We start from the raw sequence: 27,363 nt of genomic DNA, 5'->3' as shown, positions 1-27,363 counted from the left end.
ATCATCATTCAACTCCATCACCACACTCCTATATCTCCACCATAACCAGATGGTGATGTACCGTTAGCTGACATTGGTTAGCAAACAAATACTCCTTCTCATACTAGTTCAGGATCGACCTACCATTGTCATAATATACAGGCTACAGATGTTGTCTCAGTATCAAGTTGATGTACCACCACATGTCCAAAGGTTCAGTACAAATCTCATATGTACCTTGTAATATCGTGTGCCTTGTTTAATCTTGTAACTGAAGGCTTTGGAAGGATGATATACTAGTATGCTGGAGAAAGAAATAATTACATCTCTCACATGTCCTGATCTTCAGAATATTAAGGTCTATTTTGTTCCTTCAGATTGTGAGTTTATTCTGATATCTTAATATAAAGATGCCTTATTAATAGACAAAAACCATGGACAAAATGGTCCGATTTGTCAATAAGAGCAGACTAAGGTTCTCTCACTGGAATGTCTTCAATAGAATATTCGTGTGATCTTCAGTGAGTATTCAAGGGTGATCAGCAGCAAATTTGACTTGGAAATCTCATCAGATGTTTAGCGTTGATGTCAGTTCATGTGTTAAAACCCCTTGCAGTTGTTAACCACGCCAGAGCCTACATTTTCTGCTGGTCCCCATTCCAAGGGTACCATTTCCGAGGTAGCGACAAGCAACAAATGAGGCATGGCAGTGAAATGAGGCTATTGATCAGGGCCCTTATGGACGCCATATATATTTAAAGTAAAGGCTTTCCTTCCTACAAACTGTATAACTAAAGCTATGTAAGTAGAAAATGTCATGATTTGTGAACGTTGAATGTTCATAGTTTATTTCACCACTGACATGAAGGTAACACTTTGAACTTGAAGAATTATTTTAATGATCACTCTGCTCTTACAGGACTAGATTCTTCAAGTAATTCATGTCAGGAAGGGGAGCAATTGTTTTATCAGAGACAATCTGTGCCTATTGCCAAGTCTGTGAAAAGCTGTATTATAACTTCTCTGGTTTGTGTCCAGGTCTTGCAGATAGCAGTAATTGGATGACAAAATAGCAATTTTGTGTACAGAATTTTCTTGGAAAAAACCCGAGGGTAATTCAAGTCTCAGCGGGTAAACAGTGCTCCATGGAGAAAGTCATTACAGAGATTTGATCAAACCTAAGCCCAGTAATGTCAGATTTATAGGATTTTGTGAGGGATAAGCAGCTTTTTTCATCTTTTAATGTCTTGAAGGATAAATCTGTTATAAAAGGACTGGACAATTATAGCATTATGTTTGAGAAAGTGGGATGGCAAATTGGACTAGGCTGAGGCCCTCTTAATTTGCTTCCAAATAAGGCATGTTTGGTATAGAATAGTCTACATGTGAACAGCAAAGTCTTGAATCTGATGAAACTCCTTGAGGGGAGTTAGGATGGTACAGTGTATGACACATGGTTGTCTAAATAGGGGATGAAGAAGGGGATTGAAAGTCAGGTAGGATGATAGGGAGGACATTGTGTTATGGGAGGAAGATTCAAGCATGGTACTCTAGCATTAACTTAACTCTAATGGTGATATTTGTCATGCTTTCCTAGCCCCACTAACTGATCCTGTCCACAGACCAGTTACTAGGCACCATAGCTGATTAAAGAAATTGAGATATTAATCATAAACTCACTGTTACTTATTTCCTTCTAAACAACAATTGACACTGCAGTAACTCATGATTATTAGCAAATACAACTTCTCTTCCTTTAGCTACAGAAAACCAATTACTACATGTGTCTGGTATTTGAACACGCCAAATGGTAAATATGAATTGATTTGTGGGGTGCCTGATATCTAGTCTTATGACATTCTTTACACCAATATTATAACTTTTGTCGTCCATGGTAATCTCCCAGAGCTTCACTTCCCATGTGGGAACTGAAACATTTCAACATTTGTTGTCATGCAATTCTGAAAGGAAAGGAAGTCATCCTGAAAATGTTAATGTAATCAACATCTTCTTTTCATAATTAGTCTTCTCAGTCCATAAGACCCATTGATTGTTTAGAAGGGCTTGTGTATCTTCTGGCATCAAAGTGACACCTGTAAAATTGTTGTAAGACTTCATATACGATAGTATAGTTTTTCTGCTTTTTCTCTCTGTGTACAGTGAGCTGCTTCTGCATACTCTGCATGGTATACTGGCTGTATGGTAAGTCCTGTGTTATTTCACAGTAACCATGTACAGTGTCCAAGGCTGTCTGAACGGCACCACATATGTCCAGTATAGCTCTTACCAACAAGATTAAGACGCCACATCGATCTTTTCAATTTCATTCAGCTGATGGAATCCTCTTTTTTTGAGCCAAACACTCTACAGCTGAGCTCAAAGTCTGGGCCGCTTGTGTCTTTAATCTATTCCAAGACGATGTCTGTGTATAACTACAAATAGTCTGTGGTATGTGGAGGATTCCTTGGTATATGTGGGGTGAGTGAGTGAGTATTTTTTTATGCCGCTTTTAGCAATATCATGGCAGGGGACACCAGAAACGGGCTTCAGACATTGTACCCATGTAGGAAATCAAACCCTGGTCTTCGGCGTGACAAGCGAACACTTTAACCACTAGGCTACCCTATGGTATATGGATATTTCTACCTTGGGACTAAGAATGGTGCTGAGTTTATGTTGAATCATCCATCTATCTTGAGATGCTCTTCCATGATTCAGTTGTTTCTAGATTTCATTGTACAATGCTTTAAGCAGAGATTTCTTATGATTATGGAAAGGCTTTTTTGTTTTTGTTGTTCAGGGGCTATGTGGTTCTTAAATGACGATAAGCAGTTAATTCATATAGGTAGGGTTACTGCATTACTAACAGTGACATTTTAAAGAGAAGCAACAAAACCATTTCCACAATCATAAGCAGACTCTGCTACAAGCAGAATCCACTGTAAAATCTTAGAGCATATCATAAGCATGAATCACTATCAAATAGTGATAATAATAGGTGTTCGCAAATTGGTGAGCATATCATGTCCCACCGGTGACACCACTCACAAACACATTCAAAGGCTAGTCACTTGTTCACCTGAATAAAAACATGGGGACATAAGGCTCAAGTTTAAATGATTAAATTGATTAAATTGCATAAATCATTATGGTTACTGATGCATCAAGCTTAGAAATGTGCCATACATATCTACCATAAAACTTTTTGAAACTTTACTGAGGCCTTTAATGTTGTAACCCTGATCAACTTTTGAGTCACATGACACTGTTAGAAATCTTCATGGAAGGAGAATGCCCAATTGAATGTCAAACTTTGTGAAATGTCGACACTAGAGGCTGGAGATGATGGACTATTACCAGACATAAAGGGAAATTTGAAGTCATCCCTCTTGTCATACAGTCTTGTGGATAGTTTCCTGTCACTCTGAATCTTTAAGCATGGACATAAATATGAAACAGCTCTTGATGCTTTATGGTCAAACTAGGCCTGTAATGAATGATACATTTTCTCCCAGTATCATACCTATCATAAATATCCAAACATGTAATACATGATACATAAACACTCAAAACATTATCTTGTGGCTACCTATAACAAGGCTAGGACCATGTATCACACTGGCATGAACTTCCAACATTTTCCCATCTGTTTGACTTGAGTATACAAACCATGTGTGGCCCCACAAGGTAAGGGGGGAGCTACACAGGGAGCATTTCAACTGGGCTAAAGACAGCATTGTTACACATGTACAAGTTTACAATCCATTGGAGAGCACCTTTGGTGATTTTTCTGTCACATTATCTGTTCATTGAAAGGTTTCTTGCATTTATAAGGATAACCATCTGAACGAGTGACTGAGAAGGTATGTGAAATGTAGAAAACGGTTGAAACAAGATTGAATAGTCCCATGAAATATCACTTCAGGGTTGATCCCACTGGCATTGATGAAAACATATGGAGACCTCCTTCTATGATGGCTCCTGATCATAGCCAGGGAGGCACCATGTAGTTTTCTGTTGGAGTGTTTCAATAAATCAAGCGATCCCACATTTCAAGATTTGATGGTATTCATATAATTGAATCCGCTGGCTGTTTTAACTGTAAGTTTGACAGAGATAATTTAGAATGATGTCAGAATAGCTGAAGATCAGAAGTAGATGTTAGTTTGCTCTCATAATGTGCAGGAAGATTAATGTGTTGTCAGTGAAACATGATCTTCAGAGAGTCATTTTTATTTAGAACTGCATATATAACTTAGGATCGGGCTTTTTTGCATGGAGACTTGGATGAGATCAAATGAATGTATGAGGGTGATGTAGACAGTGTATCAGCCATGGATGTTTCAGTTTATAACTCACCATAGTGGCGATATTGAATAAGTTTTTGTGTTTATTTTTGTGGTTCTATATGCAGTAGATATGTGTTAAAGGTTTAACCTTTGGATTCAGTACATTTCAGAATACTTTGATAACATATGTCAAAAAGCATAATCATATATATATTCTTTAGCAATAAACAAGACCAGTGAGACAGTTTCATCGGTTTCATATTTAGATCTATTCATAAAGATTCAGAGTGACAAACTATTTCTGACAAGACTGTGTGACAAGAGGGATGACTTCAACTTCCCAATAGTCAACTTGTCGAGCAATATTTCATCAGCTCCAGCCTTTGGTGTCGACATTTCACAACTTTTGAGATACAACTGAGCATGATCTTTCTATTAGAATATCAAAAGGCATCATGCGACTCTCGCTCAAGAGTTGTTTGATCAAGGTTACAACATGAATTAAGGCCTCAGTAAACCTTTCAAAATGTTTTATGGTATGTGGAGAACATTACCAAATTTGAGTGATGTCCAATGCAATTCCCTATTTCGACTTGTGCCATATGTTACCATGTGCTTTTTCAGGGGAACAATTGACTAGCCTTTGCATGTATTTGTGATGGGTGCCACCTGAGGGCAGGATCTGCTCACCTATTCGCGAACTCCTTATACCATCACAATTTGATAGTGATTCTTAAAAACAAGCTCATACAATGGACTCTGCTTTTACCAGAGATTGCTTATGATTATGGAAATGAACTTGTTGCAAGAAATTATTTCTGCAGGATATAACTGTTAGAAAGTTTTAAGTCTCGACTTTATAATCACAGCATCTCTCACTTGAAGAAATTGAAACAAAATGACAAAAATTAATTTGCAAGAAACTATTGAAACTTTTTATCAAGCGAAATATTTGCATTTTGCAAGAAGTTGATGGTTTTGAAGTAAACTTAACAGAAATTAGAATTAACAGATTGTTCATGTGAGAATTTGATTAAATAGGTTGTCAATTGACATGCTAAAATACACGACTGATATTTGGTTGAGGATGCTCTCGTTTCATGATGGAATAAAGCCAATTTGAAAACACATCCATTCAAACTTTTTTCCTAGTTTATTATGTCTCTGATGAATAAGCACAAATGAATAGCCCAAGAGAGTTGGTGTCTCCATCTATATGAATAGCTTGTCCTCTGCTCCAGGTCTAAACGTACAGCCATTTGCCATCTTTACTTAAGCCTAACAAAAACTAATGTGCATGTGTGCGTAATTTAATTAGCCCACAGGTGATCCTTTGTTCTCTTGAGGCAGGAACTTACACATGCTCTACTTCCGTGCCTAATTCTGAAGTTCCGGAGCTGGTTTATTCTAGCAGGTTTTTCTATCTACAGGAACTGGCTACCAACCTTTTTGGCACTTCTCACATAAAAGATAAAAAAGCCAAAAACATTACAGCTGTCCTGAACAAAATTTAAGCAAAGGAGAACAAAGGATTCCAAATCAATGGATGTATGCGTGTCAAATCAGCACAAGTTTGGAGGACAAAGGGGCTTGTCTCTTGATATTGTCCATCTTAATGACGTTTGTCCCTTTGCTGGAATCTAAGACTTCCACATAATTTTAATTGATGTACATTCCTGTTTTTTCTAACAGGTTATTTGGCTATCTTGGTCTCACTCTCTCCGGTTTCTGTACCTGTCTCGTCCCAATCCTGAAACAAACTACTGTCAAATACCCATGGGCCAAAATCGTCACCTTTTGAGAAATTTTGCGCAAGCTAATGTTTCCGAGACTGTGTGGATTGTTTATTCGTGGTGTCACCCTGATGTTATAACCTAGGGCAACACTAATCTGTTCCCTTTTAAGTTTTAAACCTGAGGAATTTGTTATTCTGTATCATTCAGGAGAAATTCCCTGTGTATCAAAATTTTCTGGGCTTTTACTTACCCCATTGAAAGTTCAAGCCCTTTATGTATGTGCAGTCATTGTCTGAATCAAATGAACTGTGTGTTGTGCCCTTTGAACCCAGGTGTGTTTAATCGCTTGTGTCAATATTCACCAATCATCTTTATTAAATACACAGCTCAATAAATGATGGGGACATGGCTACTTTAGTGACACTTATTTGTTTGTCAATGAAAGTTATAGAGAATTAACTGTTTTGCCAACTTCAGGTTATATTCATCAGCTTCATAATTTGTAATTAATGAAGGGTGGACTTATGTTTTGAAACACATTTCATTCATCAAATTCTGAACAGCATACAGATGCTAAAATATGGGATGTTTGGATATACTGAAGAACCCTTCTTGTCAAGACCCCACTTATCTGGAAATCATGCCTTCCCAACGACTTTAATGAAAAATGAATAAATTACGATATAAAATGTTCCATGTACCCGGAAATCGGATTCCCAGAACTGGACAGAACTTACCAACAGTGCAATTACACAGTTTTGTTCCCTCATCATCATCAGTGCCATCAATGCCATCAATGCCATCAAAACAGACATCATCAGTGCCATCAAAACAGACATCATCAGTGCCATCAATGCAGAGATCATCAAATGCAAACTTTATAAATACCATCAATATGTACATCATCAAGGCAAACTTCATAAATACCATCAATATGATCATCATCAAGGCAAACTTCATAAATACCATCAATATGAACATCATCAAGGCAAACTTTGTAAATACCATCAATACGAACATCATCAAGGCAAACTTCATAAATACCATCAATATGATCATCATCAAGGCAAACTTCATAAATACCATCAATATGAACATCATCAAGGCAAACCTCGTAAATACCATCAATATGAACATAATCAAGGCAAACTTCATAAATACCATCAATATGAACATCATCAAGGCAAACTTTCGTAAATACCATCAATATGAACATCATCAAGGCAAACTTCATAAATACCATCAATATGAACATCATCAAGGCAAACCTCGTAAATACCATCAATATGAACATAATCAAGGCAAACTTCATAAATACCATCAATATGAACATCATCAAGGCAAACTTTCGTAAATACCATCAATATGGACATCATCAATGCAAACTTCATAAATACCATCAATATGAACATCATCAAGGCAAACTTCATAAATACCATCAATATAAACATAATCAAGGCAAACTTTCGTAAATACCATCAATATGGACATCATCAATGCAAACTTCATAAATACCATCAATTTGAACATCATCAAGGCAAACCTCGTAAATACCATCAATATGAACATAATCAAGGCAAACTTCATAAATACCATCAATATGAACATCATCAAGGCAAACTTCATAAATACCATCAATGCGGATCTCATAAATACCATCAAGGCAGACATCATCAATGCCATCAATGTGTGAAGATATTTGTCTGGTATGTCATATCACATGGTAGCCAATATCAAAGGGTTGATAGCATTTGATCACAGTGGATTCATTAAGATGCCATATGGAATGATAGATTGACTCTTAATCCAATTTTAATTAGGCAAGAGGTGTCAGTTATGAATTAAACTCTGAGGTGAAGTTTATGTCACCAATAGACAAGCAAGATGACCACACTGTCCATAAATGTATGCCTGCAACACTGTTATGAGATGACCACACGTTTCCCTTTGAGATGAGGCAGGTAGATATTTTTCTTATTCATTTGGTTTATTTAAGTTGTATGAATTGATTAAGATGAGAGGGGGGTGAGTCTGGTTTATGGTTTTGCTATCGTGGTATAAGTAGGTTAACACACGCACTCACACCCTGACGCCCTGACGCATCGTATTGTAAAAGTCCATATCCTTGAAGCTGGCTTCCCAATACTTATTCCCCCAGGGGTAAAACATATCGGTGCAGATATTTCTGATACTCGCAAAGCGTGCACAAATTACTTTTCACTTTTCACTAGGCATTTGATTGGCTGATTGTGAACGCTGACCTTTACGGGACTTCTTTTGCTGCAATCATTCTTTCATATTTCGAACACGAAAACCTCGTTTTTGTTACCCTAGAAATGCTACCAGATGATGGATAACAAACTGAAGTAATTTTAATTTTCAATGTTGTGATCAAATACTGAAGCAGTTTAGCCATATCATACTTCAAATAGCCTGCTGCAGTTAGTTTTCTATTTCCCTGAATTCACGTGTGCCAGTTAACATGGCTCAGGATGAGAGAGGACTTTGGGATGAGGCTGACACAGTAGGACTGTTTCCCCTAAACTGACATTATACAAATTACAATCCCAAAACTGCAAAGTTAGAAACCAAATTCTTCTCTAAACTGTTCTGAAGAGCACCGAAAAGCAACACATGCTGTTTGACATGATTGTGGTTTTACTGCCACAAATGCTTGTTTTGCGCTGAGCTACAGGTACGTTCAACATTTCATATTCATGTGCATGATCATTAATGAAAATAAAAACACAGACTGTAAGACTGCATGTTACCTTTACAATATACTCTATTGCATGGTCCTTGATACATGGTCATTTGCAGCGAGCCAGTTAAGACGAATAAACCTCGTACATCCAATAAACTGTCAGTGAAACATTTTCAACAGTAGATGCTTTCCCGCTTGAAACACTGTTTGTCATCAGACATGTTGACATTTTCAGAAGAAGCTCTTGGTGACCTCTAAATAAAATAAAAGCCAAACTGGAACTCTCTGTCTGCTGTGTATACACAGATTTCTTGTCTACTGAGCATTTGTGACAGGGTACTTGTTGTTAGGGCGAAATAATGTGAGATTACCATCAATTAATTTGCTAAATACGCTTTTGCTCAATTAGGAGAAGGTCTTACTACATTGATAAAACACTAATACAGCCTTTAAATTTAGCAACAACATATCATTTTGTCATTTATTGTACTGAGAGAAAAAAAACCAGGGAATTATTTTTTACAGCTGTGAACTTCTGTCAGTGGCTATGTTAACAGTACTGAGACTGTTTGTTTTTGTTGAATCCTCTTCCAATTACATTTGTGGTAATAAATAAAACATTACACTCGCTTCAATTTAATATCAAGTTTATGTCCTGCTTGAAATAATTTTCACTTGGGTCATAAACTTCATATTAGATTAAAGCGAGTGTAATATCCTATAAATACCCTATCCTGACTCAACAAATAAATCTTGCCCTATGCAGGGGTCGACACCTTGAGTTAAATCCAACTAGTTCACAGTTCATGTCGAACTAAAGGTTTATGTTACGTAAATAAGAGCAAGAAACCCTTTCCATATTCGTTAGAAGAAGGCCTATCTGCTAATAGCTGAGTTGATTGTAGGATTCCGACATCATGAGCATGTGTTTATGAATCACAATCAAATAGTGATGATACGATGTGTTCACGAAAAGGTGAGTGTATCCTGCCCCACTGGTGGCAACCATTGGGAGTCATTCCTTTGTTTCAGTACTTTCAGGCTAGCAGACATGTAAACATGTTGAAACAACCCAGTCCTAAAGAAAGAAGGGTTCAAAATTGTTAAGATAGTAAGTAATGAAAGGAAACAACCACAAATAAAAAAGGATGACATATCTTGAAGATGTCTTGTGAATGACATCATGCGTATGTGACGTCAATGTGTTGATTATGTCAGATAACAAAGGAACTGGATGTTCCTTGCGCAAATCAGACAATCTGCCTCACATTAGCTTCGCTTATTCAATGATGTTAAGATGAAAGATCACTGGGAGGAGGTTATGCACACTTGATGCTAGGCTGATGTCACACAGCATTGTTTCACCCATTAATCTTGCAACAAAGTTCCACAAATTACATCAGAGTTTATTGTGACATGTTTGTAAACTCTCACAAGGAGATGTAGCACAACGACAGTCAGTCGTAAGACTAAGTCTATGTTACAGTAAGGGAGTTTCGATCACCTTAGCACTACAATAGTTTCGTGGAATGGACGCATGAATTCTAAAGGTGGGCCGTTGTATGGAATTAATACATGTCAAATGTTGACGTGTTCGAAGTATTATTCTGTTAAACCCAATTGGATTATGCTGTGGATCACACAATAGTGAAATATTTTTAAGAAGTTGTAAACGGCAAGTAATAAAAAAAATACTGAGCAAGGTCCCTTCACATACCTGAATATTCACTGACATTAATGTGTAACATAGCAATTACATGTTCTCTGAAAGGTATTGAACCTGCAGCATCACATTTATTGGCTTACACATGTCTGGTGTGCTTCCTGCAGCATCATTTGAGACCTGAGTGGGTGAGTGAGTGAGTGAGTTTGGTTTTACCCTGCTTTCTGCAATACACCAACAATATGGCACGGGACACCAGAAATGGGTTTCAAACATTGCAGTTGAGACTTGTAGATACAGGTTTGTTTGTTGTTTAATGCTGCACTCAGCAATATTCCAATTATGTGACCATGGTCTGTAAATAATTGAGTGAGTGAGTGAGTATGGTTTTACGCCGCTTTTAGCAATATTCCAGCAAAATCACGGCGGGGGACACCAGAAATGGGCTTCGCACATTGTACCCATGTCGGGAATCGAACCCGGGTCTTCAGAGTGACGAGCGAACGCTTTAACCACTAGGATACCCGACCGCCCCCGTAAATAATTGAAACTGGCCAGACAATCCAGTGACTGACATCATGAACATTGATCTACACAATTTTCACGGGTTGTAAATACCGGTGACAATATTAGAATGATAATGAAATCCATTCTCACAGTTGATTGAGGTGAGTGAGCTATATGTTAACCTATGATTAATTCAGAATGTGTCGGGCAAACCTGTGCTTGACATGAGCAGTCAGCCAACGGTTGAGTCACGATGATACTAAATCACCTGGATGCCAATCCATCAGTCAGCTGCTGCAACAAGCATAGGTTACTGAGGACTTGTGTCACCTTGGAATCCCCTTGAGAGGTTTAATTTCTTCCACTTCATACAACTTTTACAACAATGTACGGGTATTACTTAGTGCAATATTTTCTCTTGGCCTTTATGTAACAACTAGTGGTGACTTTTTGAACCTGTTTGACTTTTCCAGTGTCATGAGAATGAACTTAGAAATATAGGTAACAAAGACCACTAAGTGAATCAACCAGAAACAGTTTCACCATAGATCTTCGCAGCACATGCTTAACTACAGAAGGCATCCTTACCAATGAATTATTGACTGAGTTTGTGCGGTTGCTAACCTTTGGTATTATGACTTGTGGAAACCTACGGCCGTGGTCAAGCCTATTACGAGGGAGAGCTCATGTTGCAGCATCAAATAAGAAATTTATGTCCTTATCTTAGCTAGGTGTTGCATATAGAGCTTTATATTCAATCAGGTCTTCAAGTCAAACTGTTGGTCAGGGATATCTCCTTTTGAAGTCAGCATCTATGTGAATTGATGGTGGAGGTGAGGCTTTAGCCTTAAATATTTCTGAATAAGGTCACGATGCATTGCCTGAAGATTGAAGCGATTGCCATGAAGCATGAATGTTTGGTAGAACTATGAATGTGGTTTTATTTCATCAAGTAAAGAAAGAAGGGAACACAAGTGGTGTGTGGTGGGATAATTAATTTATCAAGACCTAGGTAATCATTTTGCTAATTTTGAGCAATGAAATGCCTGGTTTAATGTTCAGATAGAATGTCCAATAATATGCAGGCAGCTCCAGGATTTTGAGTCCTCGATCGTTTAACAACTTTTGAGGTACAATCAAGGAAGCTCTTTCTGTGAAGATTTCAAAGAGCGCCATATGACTCTTTCTCAAAATTTGTTTCATCAGGGTTCCAATATTCAAGGCCTTATTAAAGCTTTCCAAACATTTCATGGCAGACATGTTGAAGACATTTATAGATTTGATGCATCAGTGACCAAAATGATGTCTGATACAATTCCCTACTTTGACATGGATCATATGTTCCTGTGTTTTATCAGGGGAACAATTGACTTGCCTTTGCATGTGTTTATGACAGGCACCACCTCACTATTGATTTGATAGAGACTTCTGGTGATTATGGAACATTATGGTTTTGTCCCTTATATTTACCAACAGAAACACTTTAAGAAAAGATTAGTTGGCATTCCGATGTGTTGGGATCCATACAGGACATGTATTGCTGGAATGGACAGTATGATGGTGGTATTTCCACAGCAATTGTAATCTAACCTTCATAATGTCCCTGAAAGACTGTTGTATATTTGCTGCCTGACATATTTGCACTAGATATTTGATAGGACACTAATGGGAAGCTCCAATGTAATGCAAAATCACCGCCTCTCAACCTTAATTCATGAAGTCAAACATGATTAAAACTAAAGAAAACATCAAGTCCACAGACTATTAAGCAATTATGGGGAAATGTTCCAAACCATGAGTAGTAAATATGAACCAAATAACCAAAGAAAAATCTAAACACATCTTTGATTATTACTTGTCAATAGGAGATTAAAAGATTCCTGTCAGTGAAATTATTGATTGAAACAATTTCATTCCGTGGAACAACTTCAAGAGCACACATCAAAGTATGTCCATTTTATCTGCAATTAACAGAATCTTTCAGACATGAAGCTTTTTCTGGAAGTAATGTTGACATTATGACAGTTGCTTTGATTTCTGCAGCAATTACAACCAATCACAGCAACAGCATCATCGTATCATACACATTCGTCCAGCAAGGACAATACGGCTTCAATGTAATAGGATGCCATGAAAGCCAGCTATCTCTGGGGCTGTAAACTAGGAAACAGGGATATTGCATATTGGACAAGCTCCGACTTTAATAAAACATGCATTTCCTGGGTGTATTTAAACAAATTACTCCACAGATCGCTGCCTGTGTAGATTTTATGTCCTCATCACTGTGCGACTTGTTTATTTTTCATGGAAGTTTAATCTGGAAAATTGCAATTGTTCTTAGCACTACAATTTTCTGTGATGACAGTCAATATTATATAGTCAGATCATTATGATGTATCCCATTTTAAGTGCTGGAAATTATTTTGTAATATTTTTATCAAGAAACAATGTTTTAAGTGCCCCTGCCTATCTGGTTAAGAGGAATGTGAATTATCGTAATAGGAATGAAGGGAATATTGTTCATATATTTTTGAGGATAGGATAAATATAAAATTCAAATAGAAAGAAATGTTATATATGTTTTAATGATTTTAGCTATCTTATCTTTGAAGCCGGTTATTATACCCCACCACAAAGTGGGGCAGGGGTATAGGAATGGAGTTTGTCCGTTCGCCTGTCCGTCCATTTCACAAAGGGGATAAATTTTCTCAAAAACTACATAAGTCCACCCTGATGTTACTGTCCCTGGCTCCATGCTTTTTAACGTTAGAGCAAACTGCATGAAATGGGGACAAGTTTCCTCAGAAACAACTGAAGTTATGTGAATGTAAGTTTGAATGCTTATCTAAGAGATACTTGTCAAGACAGAGTTCGAAAATTTGTCCCGTCAATTATTGTTTTACAGAGTTCTGTTCTTTCAACTTAGTGCATAGTGTGTGGATCATTGCTCACAATATCTTTCACTGGATTTTAAGTGATCCATTCACATAATTTTCACCACTATTTTGCCCTTTACGCCCAATCATGGAATATGTTTGGGCAGATAAATGAGTCTGGTCATTCTCTGGATTGTCTCTGGAGTGTTGCAGTAAACAAAAATACACTCATAATGTGTAATGGTGTTACAATAGTGCCGAAGCTGACACTGTTAGGTTCTTCTTCTTCTTCTTCTTCTTCTTCTTCTTCTTCTTCTTGTATCCAGCCTTGGAGAGAAATAAATTTCTCAGCAGGTGAATAAATCCCTTATACCCCACCACGAGCACATCAGGCTGCACATGGATTTCTGTGAGGCAGAATAAATCCCCTATACACAGCTTCGATGAAAAAAGCCGCACACTTTTTCCGAGTCAATGAAAGTCCCGTGACATAGCACTGATAGCACTAATGCTGACTGTGGTTATATATTTCAGGTGTGACCATGACTACTTGGACATCTACACACAAATAAAGAGTGAACGGGAAACACTGAATCTCCTAGATGCTCAGCTGGCTGGTCGCTTCTGTGGAGATTTACTTGGGAGTTTACAAAACTTAATTGTGTCTACCAAAAATTTCATCGTCCTCTCCTTCTATACAGATGCTACAAAGGAGCATACCGGCTTCACAGGATACTATGAGTTCTTTGATGCTTGTAAGTATGTTAGTTCTTGAACTCAGCGAGGGCTCAGTTTCATTGAATGATGTTGGACTTTCCATTACTCCAGCTGCTTGCTGACCTAGCTCACAGCATTGAATTAAGTATGTGATAGATCAAGTAAAATCAAGGATGTCTGTTGGGTTGTTTACATGATCACCGGCGGTGGGGTTGGGGGTGGTGGGGGGGTCAGCACCATACCTGTGTTCGTGGGCTTCACCAAAGTGGTAAATGTCTGAGACCTGCATCACTTCGGGCTTTCCTCCCACATTAAGCTGACACGCTGTGATATAACTGGAAAACTGTTAAAAGCAGCGTTAAACCCAACTCACTCACTTATGATCACTGGACAACTAAGGCAGTTTTGCAGGGGTATATGCAGGAAGGACTATATTATAACATCAAGAAATAACAGATGTGATTCAATGCAGCAAATACATAACATGGCATATCACAAATAATATGTTATCAAACAGTTAATTACTCTTCATTCATGATACAGTAGTCGCCATTTTGCCTATGATAAATGTGAAGTCTTTATGTTCTTCCATTTTGATGTGATTCCACTCAATCTTAACTTCTTATGATTATGCCGTATCAAGGAAAATAGGAATTATCTATTTTCTCTGAACCTTGTAATCAGTGTGTTGTACACTCTTTCAAAATGTTAATTACTGATGAGACCAATTTGGACCATTATCCTCCATGTCAGGAGTACTGCAGGAGTAGTGCTGTGCCGCATCTGGCAATATATACTTACTTTTGCAAATTGTGTGAATGGTGCACGTGGGTGCTCCCGGTAGGGCAACACATGCTTATCCTTTTCGCAAACACCTGGTGTCATCACTGATTTTCAGTGATCCATTCATTTACTTTTCACAACTATTTTGCACTTTTTGGCAAATGGAATCTGTCTACACTGATCATTCTCTTGCATTGACAATACATGTTTCTTAAATGATTGTTACATGACTGAAGGGTACATCAATTTGAAAATAGAAAGAAAGGCGTCTTTGAAAGTAAAGAAAGTAGGACTTTGTTTTGTCTGATTCTAGAAAGATTTATGGAAAATAAAACAAGTAATCTAACTCAGAGAAGACATGTGTATAATATTAGTATACCGATTTTTAAAAATATTTCCGAACTGATTAGCAAAAATGCTTATAAGCAAACCTTTGCTATCTGTTTGTTTTGTGTTCTTGAAAGAGTTTGGTGCGTTTATAGATTCCTCCAGAGACTGTTGTTGTTTATAGTTTTGTTCTCATAGGAAAACTGTTTTCAGACTTTAATTGTATGTTCTCAAAGAATTGTTCAGTTGAGATTGTGGTGCACCATTTATTTTGCTTTTGTGAAAATATAAAGATTCTTCAGGCCGCTGATTCACTTTGATTGTCAAATCAATAAAATAAGTAGACATACAATTTTTATGTGGCAAACTTAAGTTTGGACTGCATTACCAATTCTTTCTTGACCACATTTGTTCTCAAGTATGATTGCATGTTCCCTGGAACTTGTAGAAAGTATAGTCATACCTTGAGAACTCCAAAACTGTTAGCGTGGTAGGCAAATAGGTTATTCTGTGGGAAATCATTGCTAGACCCCATTATTTATATATGTAAGTTATTCTGACTACAGTTCAAGCGAACACTGCAATGATTTAATTTTGTTTTCAAGTTTTGGCATTAAAAATTTGATCCAATATTATATTTGAAATGATTTCAACCATTGACATATTTTGATGAAACTTTTATTAATTATGAGTAAAGTAAATCTTACATGGATAAGATTTCTTATGGCAAACAGTTTGACAAGATGAATTGGTCTGTAGTCAGAAACATAGTAATCAACAGAAAAAAGTTGGTGTTTTGCTGAACTATTCAGAATGACGTCCATACATTTTCTTCCTTATTCAGAATGCCTTTTTTGTTTTCATACAAAATTGTGTGACTAAAGTTACAACTGCAGTAATTTAACAAAGAGAAGATGATACTGACAAAATGTTATCATTGCTAAGGTTAAAAAAAAGTTTTTTCAAGATTCAAGATTCAAGATTTCAAGATTCTTTATTTCAGTATTGGAGGCCTCGTGGCCCAGAGTACAATACATTTATATCTAACTTATTTGTGGATCTCACACAGTTGATTTACAATGTTTCCATAATATGTGACGTAATACATACTACATAATTATGTTTGTTTGTTTCTTGTGTTTTTCAAATTTCTCTTTAGGTACAAAGCAAGACCTTTGATTGTTGAATGTGTTGTAGAGGACATTAGTTCAATTAATTTTTGACGAGAAGGATGTTTATGGTAATACTGTGGAGTTAAAAAAAAAAAAAAAAGTTTTTTTAATGTTCATAGGTATCATGTTCAATTGCAGTTTGTGTTCATTGTTTTGGGATTGTTTGTCTTTTTGTTTAAAACAAATGGACATTGTTGCCATTACATCTGGACTGCAGACCTATTAAATGCTCCTAGAGACCAGATCATTTACAAATGTTAAAAGATGTTTGGCTGTTTTCTTTGATTGTAAGTAATCTTATTCCAAACCTCTCCTCTTAGAATAGCTTTTTATTCAAACAGCATTTGAAAATTAATCTCTTGAATTCATTTCTTTACAAAAAAAAATTCTTTCTTTTAGTATTGAATTTGACACTGACCAATTTAAGTTGTCATTTTGAAAATACATTAAATCAGCCTGAATACATGCATGAGACTTTCATGATGGAGTGACTTATGTATAATACCTACAGAAAAGGGGAAGTTCAGTTGGTCTCAGTTCAGTTGATGTTTAAGGTCAATATGGCTAATGTTCATGTACACGCATAATTTGTTCATGCAGAAGACACTGTGATGTTGGCTTTGGCAGCACTCATTTTAGTTTTGAGTTTATGGAGTTGACTTCGGGAGTTCAGACAACATTGAAGAAATAAGATTAAAAAAGTTTCAGTTTACTTTTACGTGATGACCACTTCTTTTGTGATTCATTTGAAGTATTATTAAATTTGACAAAAATGATACAAAATGAAGTAACTATTACCTTTCTCATATAATGCATTGTATGTAGTCTATTATTAAGATAAGCCTTCACAGAACGGAATACATCAAAAGGTTACCGTCAAAATACTGGACATCCTGCTTTATAAAAAGATTTTCTTCCTGAAACAGACCAACCCACAGAAGTTCTCCCCAATACAATAAAATATTGAGCTACTCAAATTTACTATTATATTCTTATTTCATCCGACCAAAACTATTTGGTTAGCAAAATCAGTATCCCATAAGATGAAATAGATGTGCTAATGGTGTGATCATTGACTCAAACAACACTACTTTCCCAAGCCAGAGTGATGTGAAGTGCTCCTAATAATTGATATGTGTCAGTAGTTTCATAATTCTGGTCATCCATTAATCCCTGTGTTATATTGGAAAAGAGTGTCAGATATCCTTAATGGAATGGTAAGGTTTCATATTCATGTTTTTGGCTCACCTTGGCTAAAGGTCTAGTGAGCTTGGATTGTGGTCTGCTTGTCTGTTGTCCATTGTGTTCATGCTTACCCTTTTCATGAACACTTGGTGTCGCCACTGGTTTTCAATGATATATAAATATAATTTGCAGTGCAATTTTGACTTTTACAGCCTGTGGAATCTGTTTCTGAGACAGGTTATTCTCTGGCTTTAACATTTTATATTAGACAGCATCTCATCTGAAACATGGTATAGACCTTTCCATGGATGATGTCCTCTTTTACTGGATCCATAATTAAGTATTGCTGCCAACCCATCATTTGAAAGCCTATTCATCTATGTCTGTAGATAGTGAAGGTGGTACAACATATATGTTTTGTTTGTTACTTATATTTTATAGTTGACACTTTCCACCTTGACCTTGCTCATTAACAGTGTTATACATACTGTTGCAGATTAAGTTACAATGTTGAGGGTTAACTGGTTGGTTGACAGTATCAAAGAGGTGAAATCTGGCATTATGTTTTTGTTTAACAATTATTTAATAAGTTAGGTTGATATTGATCAGCTAAATGACTAAGTGTAGGTAGGGGCAGTGGGGAGGCCTTGTGGAGAGAGTGTTGGATCAACATGCCAAAACTTGGGTTTGATAACCCAGACTGGAACAATTTTTGAAACCATGCAGAGTGATATGGCTTGGCTAATGCTGAAACTGAAGTAGAACAAGAAACTCTGGCTGGCTCACTGTGATGTAAGTGTAAAGCCAGGAACCAGGGCATGTATGTGGTTCATCTGCACCACTCTGTGTTGTCTTGCTGACTGTAGTGATGTGGTTCTGTCAGCCCACTGTGAATAGATCCTATTATACTGCAAGTGTTTTAATAGGAACACTTTCACTCAATGGCTTAGTTTCCCAAACATCACAACTGTACATGAAAAATTTCAAGTCAACTATGTGAATTTCTGAATGCATTATGGAGGCACATGTACCAGGTGAGCTTCAGTACTTTGGTGCTTTCTCCAGAATTTGACAACATGACTGACAATTGTACGATTCTCAATTCAACATCTTTTTCACGTAATATCTTACAGCAATTCAGAAATGAGATCCACTTAAGAAAATAATTAATAGTATTTGCACTGTAAGTATATACATGTAAGTTTATGTATGCTTTTTTCATCTGGCCACAATAATTGAAAATGTCATCCAAAATAACTCTCAAGCCTGTAACTTATAAAATGCAATCTCGAACGAAATTAAAAAGGATACTGAATTGAACTGAAAATATACAGTTAAATGGCATTTACAAAAGACACTTTTTATTATTTCCTCCCCCTAACACAGTAGTACCTTCACCCACTAACAGAATCTAGACTGTATGGATTGATTTAACAGTTTTCCCCATTCCAGCAGTATATGATATAGGAACAGAGGCGCCACCAGCCATGTGCGGCTACACCATCCGCAGCGAGAACAGGAAGACGGGTTTCATCATGTCCCCTACATTCCCCGGCATGTATGCAGACAACATGTTCTGCTACTACAAGCTGCAGGGCAAGGCCGGGGAGAGGATCAAACTCCACTTCATCGAGTTCTCCCTCTACCATGGAGAGGAATAGTAAGTTCATGGATTCTGGTGCTAGTTACAGATGGCCTGGGAATATGAGCGACACTTTTTTATTCTGTACAAGCTCAGGTGATGCGGTACCTGATGCACAAACTACTTGCAATTACTCTGACTGGATGTATCTCCTGGGAAGGCTCTTTGAGAGACTCGCGTTACGCTTTACTGTTTTCAGTGATACTTCAGGGAATAACAGTTTGAACTGTAATGTTTTTTGCCTTTCGTTTGGAATCAATTGGGTATCAGATTCACCCATTTGATAAGCGTCTTGAGAGACTTAACTACATTTGAATTTGAAATTAATTCAGGGTAAATGCACCATATCTTTAGTTTGTTTCTTATGAAGCAACATTGTGACATTCAATTTTAACATTTTAAGTCTTGAAAGGACAATCTATCTGATTCAAAAGTTGATCAAGTTTGATTTTACCTCCCAAGAGACAAGAGTGAGTGTTGATGAAAGGGTGCACAGTGCACCAAATATTTTATGAGAGCTTCAAGCAGTAGTGCTATCTTTTGTGCCTTGATCTCAGTGTGAATGTGTTAGGGGCACAACATAGTTTAAAGGGTTTAAATATATTCATAGAATTTGTATATTTGCCTGATGAACAAATAACTGGTACCACATAAACAGACACGGAATATATTGTTTACAATTGAAGAACTTGCAAAACACAAAACATATTTCTGGATTGTCATATTTGTATTTTTGTTAGGTATAATCATATATACAAAATGCACTGTAGTCACTTTGGGTCTTTGCAAGGTAGTTAGAAACTGGGATGAAGACATGAAACTTTCCTTGATAACTTCTTTATTGTTTGTAGCAACATTGCAGGGCTTGCACCTTTCTAGCTACAACAGTAATCCCTGAAATGTGGCTACAGACAATAGTTGTTATCCATACAAGTTAAATGTCTTCATGTTCTGCAAACTTGTATTAAATGTTGATCAAAGACTAGAAATTTGGAGGTCTTTCAAAAGATTATTTATATATATATATATCAACATCTTTACTTAAGAAATAAATGAATGGGAGTTAACTATTGTACAATAAAAAAATGACCACAAGTTGTTTATTTCTTATATGAGATATCAACATTATATACAGCCTCTTTAAGGAAGTAATTAAATGTACAAGCTATAATGATGATTCCCTAAATCTGACCTTGGCAATGTCAGACAAGTCTATTTAATGAACAGGTGGGCTAAGTTTGGTTTTTCCCGCATATTCTTCCAATACCGATCGATTGTGAGTGTATGTTCTAATTTCTAGAAATAACATCATAATAGAACAATGTTTCATCGTGAAATAAACCATATTTCATTAGCCATCTTATGTTGATGAATAAAATATAATATTTCAGGCTAAGGATCTCTATGTATTTGTGTTCCTGTGAGATCATGTATGAAGATGGACATTTTGTATTCCAGCTGTCCATACGATTACGTGAAAATCTACGATGGCTATACAAATGATGCCCCTGTGATTGGCACGTTCTGCGGCAACTATGACAATAGCACAATCCTTTACTCTTCTGGAGAAGCACTGCACATAGAGTTTCTTACAAGTCAAGGGAGAGTGTTGTTTGACAAGCAGCCTCTTGAAAACAGTGGTGATTTAACAGTGCCAAGAAAAGGATTTAACATAACGTATAACTTCAGTGATCAGATTGTCAAGTTAGGTAAGTATGCCAATGTTTAACCAAGTATAAACATGTGCCTTGATGCAGTGAAAGGCACATCCGTTGCACAGTCAATCTGTAGTAGATAAACTTGTTTTACACTGAAATACGGAAATCCCTGGAGGGGATTCCGGATTAGAACAGGTCCCCAGAAACATATACTGGTTATTTAGTGGATCAGGTGGTCATTGGTTGATTGTGTCACTGAACCCTGATGTATGTGGATTGATGCTCACAATGTCATTCACTGGATTGTCTGGTCGAGTCTTGATTATTAACATGCTGCCATCAACTAGCTGGAATATTGCTGAGTTGGGTGTTACACAACAAACATATAATGTTGTAGTAGTGGTTGAAGTTAACATCACTCCAAAGACCAAGGTTGAATTTCTAGGATGGATACAATGCGTGAAGGGTTGGTGTGATGTTACTGAAATATTGCTAGAAGCAGCATGAAACGCTCACTCATTCATTCATTCATTCATTCATTCATTCATTCATTCAATCATATTGAAATGGATAAGACCGTGGATAAAGTCTCTGCGTGTTTTTTCTAACTACTTTCTTACACATTACTACTAAGTATGATCATTTCTATATTTGCCAAATTGTAGAAGAAACAAATGTTTCTATTTCAGACTTTATCCTACCTGATGCAGAACACTTAATAGGAACAGGTAGGTGGCAGTGTGTTAATGGAGCAACTCGGAAGTGATTCTAGGTCGGAGTCGGTCCCCAGTACTGTATGGGAGTTGAGATTGTCTTAGTGCTACGACTATTGTAAGCCTGTGTTAAAGTATGGGAGTTAAGATTGTCTTAGTGCTACGACTATTGTTAGTCTGTGTTAAAGTATGGGAGTTGAGATTGTCTTAGTGCTACGACTATTGTAAGTTTGTGTTAAAGTATGGGAGTTAAGATTGTCTTAGTGCTACGACTATTGTAAGTTTGTGTTAAAGTATGGGAGTTAAGATTGTCTTAGTGCTACGACTATTGTAAGTCTGTGTTAAACTATGGGAGTTAAGATTGTCTTAGTGCTGCGGCTATTGTAAGCCTGTGTTAAAGTATGGGAGTTGAGATTGTCTTAGTGCTGCGACTATAGTAATACCGCTCCTTACAGAGAACATGATATGTCCAAAGATGACTAGTTAAGGACACATTAACTTAAGTAGTTGTGGGATACATGAGACATGGGTTTCGAAAAGAACTTATGTTTCATGAATTATGACACAAGTTACTAGACTAACAAATTTAGGTTATTTCCTCTTTGGAAATATTGATATAATGTAAGTGGAAAGAACGAGAAGTTAATAGAAACATCAAGAGGTTTGTAGCTAAGCATCAAGTATTAATCTGTTTCACATCAGAAATAGTATTAAAATCACAATTTTGTGTGACCTATTGAACTCAAAGTAGCTCAGCTAAAAGCAATTGGTTCTGAAAGCAGACATGAGATACTGTCTGATGTAGACAAAGTATATGAGGGCTTGGGTGTACCTTTCATTGATAATGTGTTGGTGACAAAATTGATAAAAATATAATTTTGGTGAGCATGTCTTCTTTTAGAAATACTGTGGCATATTAAAGTATAGGTACAGCTAGTCTCTCTGACCCCAAAGCAAAAATATGCAAGTCTAGATTTCTTCAGTTTCAGAATGTGAAAGATTCTCTTGGCTCCTTTCTGTTATAAATTTTTAAACAATTTGAAGAAAAAACAACTTTCAGTCTTTTCATTTCGGAGACTATATTTTAGTCTAAGGCGCCACTGCTGTTGCCATGACTACATTCATATGTCTTGTTTTTTATATCATTGCAGAATGTGACCAACGAATAATGAGTAAGCAAGAGACCAATGGCACAATAAAGTCCCCCAATTATCCGGCCTCCTTCCCTCAAAACATCACCTGTCGGTACTACCTGGATGGCCTTATGGACAGACAGCATCTGGAGAAAGCTAGGATATTATTCTTCGACTTCGACATACCAGGGAATATGCCTTAGTAAGTTGTGGACATGCAAGGTTCGTTGTTTGATTGATACCTGTAGTGGACGAGTAGAGAAGACACCAGTGACGCAGTGCACAAATCATGTGTTAGGCTTTATTGGAAATCTATTATCTATAAAGACATACTACAAATATAGAAACAGTTTTCCTTCAAAATCTCATATTATATTTCTTTAGTTGTTCCGACCTTTTCACTCTTTGCAACAGTGTCCGATGGCTAAGATGTGTCATTTTATGTTTTCAGTTGAAACAGAATGGTATATTTTTTACAGATGTTTGTTTTATTTCTTTACACATTTTCAGAAGTTTGTGATCATAGTAATAGAAAAAAATATATTGTCACTGTAGCAATGTGAGCAATGTAACTTACCTGGATGTGTAGTCAGAAGTTTTGGAACGCATATGAGCAAGATATGTTTATGGTGTACATTTGAGGCTTGGCAGAATTCTGCAATAGGTCACCAGTACCCCAATTAAGCTTATCACAAGATTCAACCAATGATTGTTGGGTGGTCACAATGTGCAAGCTGACTGACTGTGTGTCATGTAACGCCAATAAACGTGTGGGATATATATGGATTATTGCTGGTGTAGTTTGGATGGTACAGACAATAGACTGGAGGGATCTATCTGGATTATTGCTGTTGTTGTCTGGTCTGCATGGTACAGACTATAGACTGGAAGGATCTATCTGGATTATTGCTGGTGTCTGGTCTGCATGCTACAGACTATAGACTAGCTGAATATATCTGGATTGTTGCTGGTGTTGTCTGGATTATTGCTGGTGTTGTCTGGTCTGCATGGTACAGACTGTAGACTGGAGGAATATATCTGGATTATTGCTCCTATAGTCAAATCTGGTCTGCACAGTGCAGACTTTAGACTGGTGGGATATATCTGGACGATTATGACTGCAAATCAACATTCATTCACTCACTCCATACACATGCACAATGTTATTCTTATGACAATACATTGGACTATATGTAAATAATGTTTCAGTTGTGCACTTGGATATGTTGGTCTGAATGAGGATAGTCGCCTGAAGGATGGAACTGTGAAGGAGAAATTCTGCGGGACACTGCGACCCCCACCTCTGACGAGTCAAGGTCCCCGTCTAGTCCTGACCCTGGACACTCGAGGGGCCGTCCAAGGCGGGCGCTTCATGTCCAAGTACAAGTTTATTACAGGTAGGCAATCTAGTGTAGGAGACACCTACTGACAAGACTTTCTTTCTGCAAATCCATTGACATGTTTATCCATGTGAGTCCAGGTATCTGTTGGAAGGATTGAACATGTTTGGAATATGGTTGTTTGAATGGTAGTGCTTAGGGCCAGATATGTTCAGTATCTTTATTTAAGATATTTAAAACTTAACATAAGAGGATTGAATAAGATGGAATCAGGTTTGTACTAGTTTTTTCATGACAGAAGTTTTAGCTCAGCTGAACAATTTATTGAGGATTTATATTGTACCAAATAGAAATAAGTAAATATAAAAACTTGGAAATGTGATGTTGCATGTTCAATGCCTACATGACATGCCTCTTGGCAAATGCCATACAGTCAACCCTTGTTGTGTTGCAATTCAAGGGTCAATTCAATTGTAGATATACTCTTCCACATGTACTTCCTGCTCAGTATTCCAACTTTCCTATCACAAACAACATGTCAGTGATCAAATAGATGACTGTTATGAATACCTTTTGCATGCTGAAAAACGAGCTGAATTTCACATCTCTTCATTCAATCATATTTCAGTTAAATTCCAGTTCACAATTTGTGTGTTAGGTTGATCAAGTCGATCCAGTTAGAAGTGATCTAGTTAAACCATCATTCTGTCTCCATGGTGTGATTCAGGGACAGTTAGTGTATCTATAGTATTCTTGAATACTTCCAGATTATATCAGCACCAAACAACAGTATGTAGTTTTCTGTATTTCTGTTATGGAGATCAAGTGGACTAAACAAGGGTTGACTGTAGACTTCTCTACTTTCAGTGTAATTAACAATTAGTTGTCATCTTCAGAATAATTTCTTCTTTTTATTCCAGATTATTCAATCCCAGGGACCCAGATCTCAGAGGGTCAGTCTACACTCTGGTCCAATCTGTTAATTCTGCAGCTATAAATAACAAATACAAACCTTTCATCTTTTACTCAATCCTCTAGTGTTATGTATTTGCTACCAGGAATTCAAAATGGAGGCACACATTCCCCTCCTTATATCCACCTGTAGTAAACACTGCAGAAAATTTGACATAGTCTGTCTCTAACCACCACATGAACTATTTCAAACATGTTCAATCATTCAGAATAGATACCTTATTGCCATGGATAAAAAATAGTAAGTACACAATTAATTTGCTCACCTTTAAAACTCACCTTTAAAACTAACACGACACATTTTCATCCAGTGTAAAAACTGTCTTCTCAAAGTAGTTGTCATCTTCAGAATAATTTCTTCTGTTTGTTCCAGATTATGCAATCCCAGGGACTCCCATCTCAGAAGGCCAGTGCAAGTTCTTGTATGATGACACCAGTGGCCAATCTGGGACATTCAATACACCGCGTCACCCTGGCAACTACCCGACCGATCTCACCTGTGAATACATCTTCCGCCCTGGCCATGACGTCTTCGTTCTTATATCATTCGATACATTTGATCTAGATGCAAGACAACCGAACCAGCTGGGGTGTGTGAACCAAATAACCCTATCCCTTTGTCATCTTGTTCACCTGACTGAAAGTCAAGTGACCTAATGTCATGACCTGTTTGTTTGTCATCTGAACCAGTGAAGCTGAAACTTCACATACTTGTTTGCACCAGTCATGACACCCCCAATTTGTTCAAAGGTTCAAATCTGATTTTCAATTTGGCTGCCATGGAGGCAGACATTTTGTAAAACCTATTTTTGAGCGCCAATTTTGAATGAAATTTGGACTTTGTTTAGTTGTTGTGGGATTCAGTACACAAGTTCCGTTTACTTACAACATGGCCCATGCTCACAAAATCCACATTTTGCTCTGAAAATTTCTTCTCCTGAAATAGTAAGACTCAGGGAGTTGAACTTGGCATATATGTTTCTCATGATGGTGACATCATATTTTGTTCAAATCATTAAAGTTTATTGTTAGTCCTCAAACTGCTGACTACATATCCAAGTGAGCTACAGTGCCATTGTACTATTTTTTATATGTTTTAATTACTTGGTTTACAAATTATTTTCCAAAACAGTCAGGTCTGGGTTTTTTAGTCATCTCATAAAAATAATTATCTTGCAAGTGAAATAAAAACATGAGTAAAAGTATTTTCTCCGATCTTGTTTCTTAAGTGATCTCATGGATAAAATTGTCTTTCAAGTGAAATAAATGCTTCAAATGTAAAAATATATTAAAAGTTACCTGGTAACTTCAAACAATTGATAACAAATTTTAAGATTTACCAGATTTGTGAAGTAATGAAAATCTTATTTTGGGATGACAGGGTGAAAGTGTTCCTTGATAGGGTGAAAGTGTTCTTTGATAGGGTGAAAGTGTTCTTTGATAGGGTGAAAGTGATCCTGGCAGCTAAGGTATGCATCTCTGTATATCAACTTCTGTCACCTTGGTCCCTTAGCTCATGACCCTTTGTCAATAATAAAGTGATGTGATAAGGATACTGGCACTTGAAAGCTTTTAAGTTTACCCAAATACAGAAGCATCTCTTTAAGCCACAAACTTCATTTCTTCCTGATGAGATGAGGATACTGGCAAATTGAAGTTTACCCCAATACAGTAGCATCACTTGAAGCCACAGACTGAATGTCTTGCTTTCATACATTACAGGTGCCTGGGAAGGGACTACCTGGAGATTCTGGAAGAGGGATATACCAAAAATAACTTCTCCCTTGTGGAGAGGCATTGTGGCACAATAGCTCCTGGCCCTTTTACGTCATCAAGGGTGGTGAAGATTGTCTTCCATTCCAACAAATCCATTACCAAGATGGGCTTCAAGGCCAGATACTACTTCCAAACAAAGGAGGAGATATATGGAAGTAGGTTCATACACATGCATCACACTGAACTGATTG

At 37.0% G+C, this 27,363-nt stretch overlaps 1 protein-coding gene across 5 annotated transcripts in view; it reads left to right on the top strand.

Moving 5' to 3' along the window:
* The window catches only part of LOC139474608 (bone morphogenetic protein 1-like), a 299,859-nt gene that overhangs the window by 260,289 nt on the left and 12,207 nt on the right, over positions 1–27,363 (top strand). For 3 of the 5 annotated variants that reach the window (XM_071257682.1, XM_071257681.1, XM_071257686.1), the window contains exons 4-12: positions 14,289–14,509; positions 19,376–19,598; positions 21,039–21,289; positions 21,928–21,966; positions 23,103–23,286; positions 24,294–24,481; positions 25,345–25,377; positions 25,770–25,986; positions 27,119–27,327. In XM_071257682.1, the coding sequence (XP_071113783.1) occupies positions 14,289–14,509; positions 19,376–19,598; positions 21,039–21,289; positions 21,928–21,966; positions 23,103–23,286; positions 24,294–24,481; positions 25,345–25,377; positions 25,770–25,986; positions 27,119–27,327 (1,565 nt within the window). The remainder of the gene's footprint in view (positions 1–14,288; positions 14,510–19,375; positions 19,599–21,038; positions 21,290–21,927; positions 21,967–23,102; positions 23,287–24,293; positions 24,482–25,344; positions 25,378–25,769; positions 25,987–27,118; positions 27,328–27,363) is intronic. The other 2 variants (XM_071257684.1, XM_071257685.1) reach the window with 2 other exon arrangements.

This window comes from Haliotis cracherodii, unplaced genomic scaffold (assembly GCF_022045235.1).
Source record: "Haliotis cracherodii isolate W230 unplaced genomic scaffold, xgHalCrac1.p SCAF_3, whole genome shotgun sequence".
In the NCBI taxonomy this organism is placed as follows: domain Eukaryota; kingdom Metazoa; phylum Mollusca; class Gastropoda; order Lepetellida; family Haliotidae; genus Haliotis; species Haliotis cracherodii.
The sequence above is the reverse complement of the archived record's forward strand: the minus strand, read 5'-3'. Positions and strand labels throughout refer to the sequence as shown.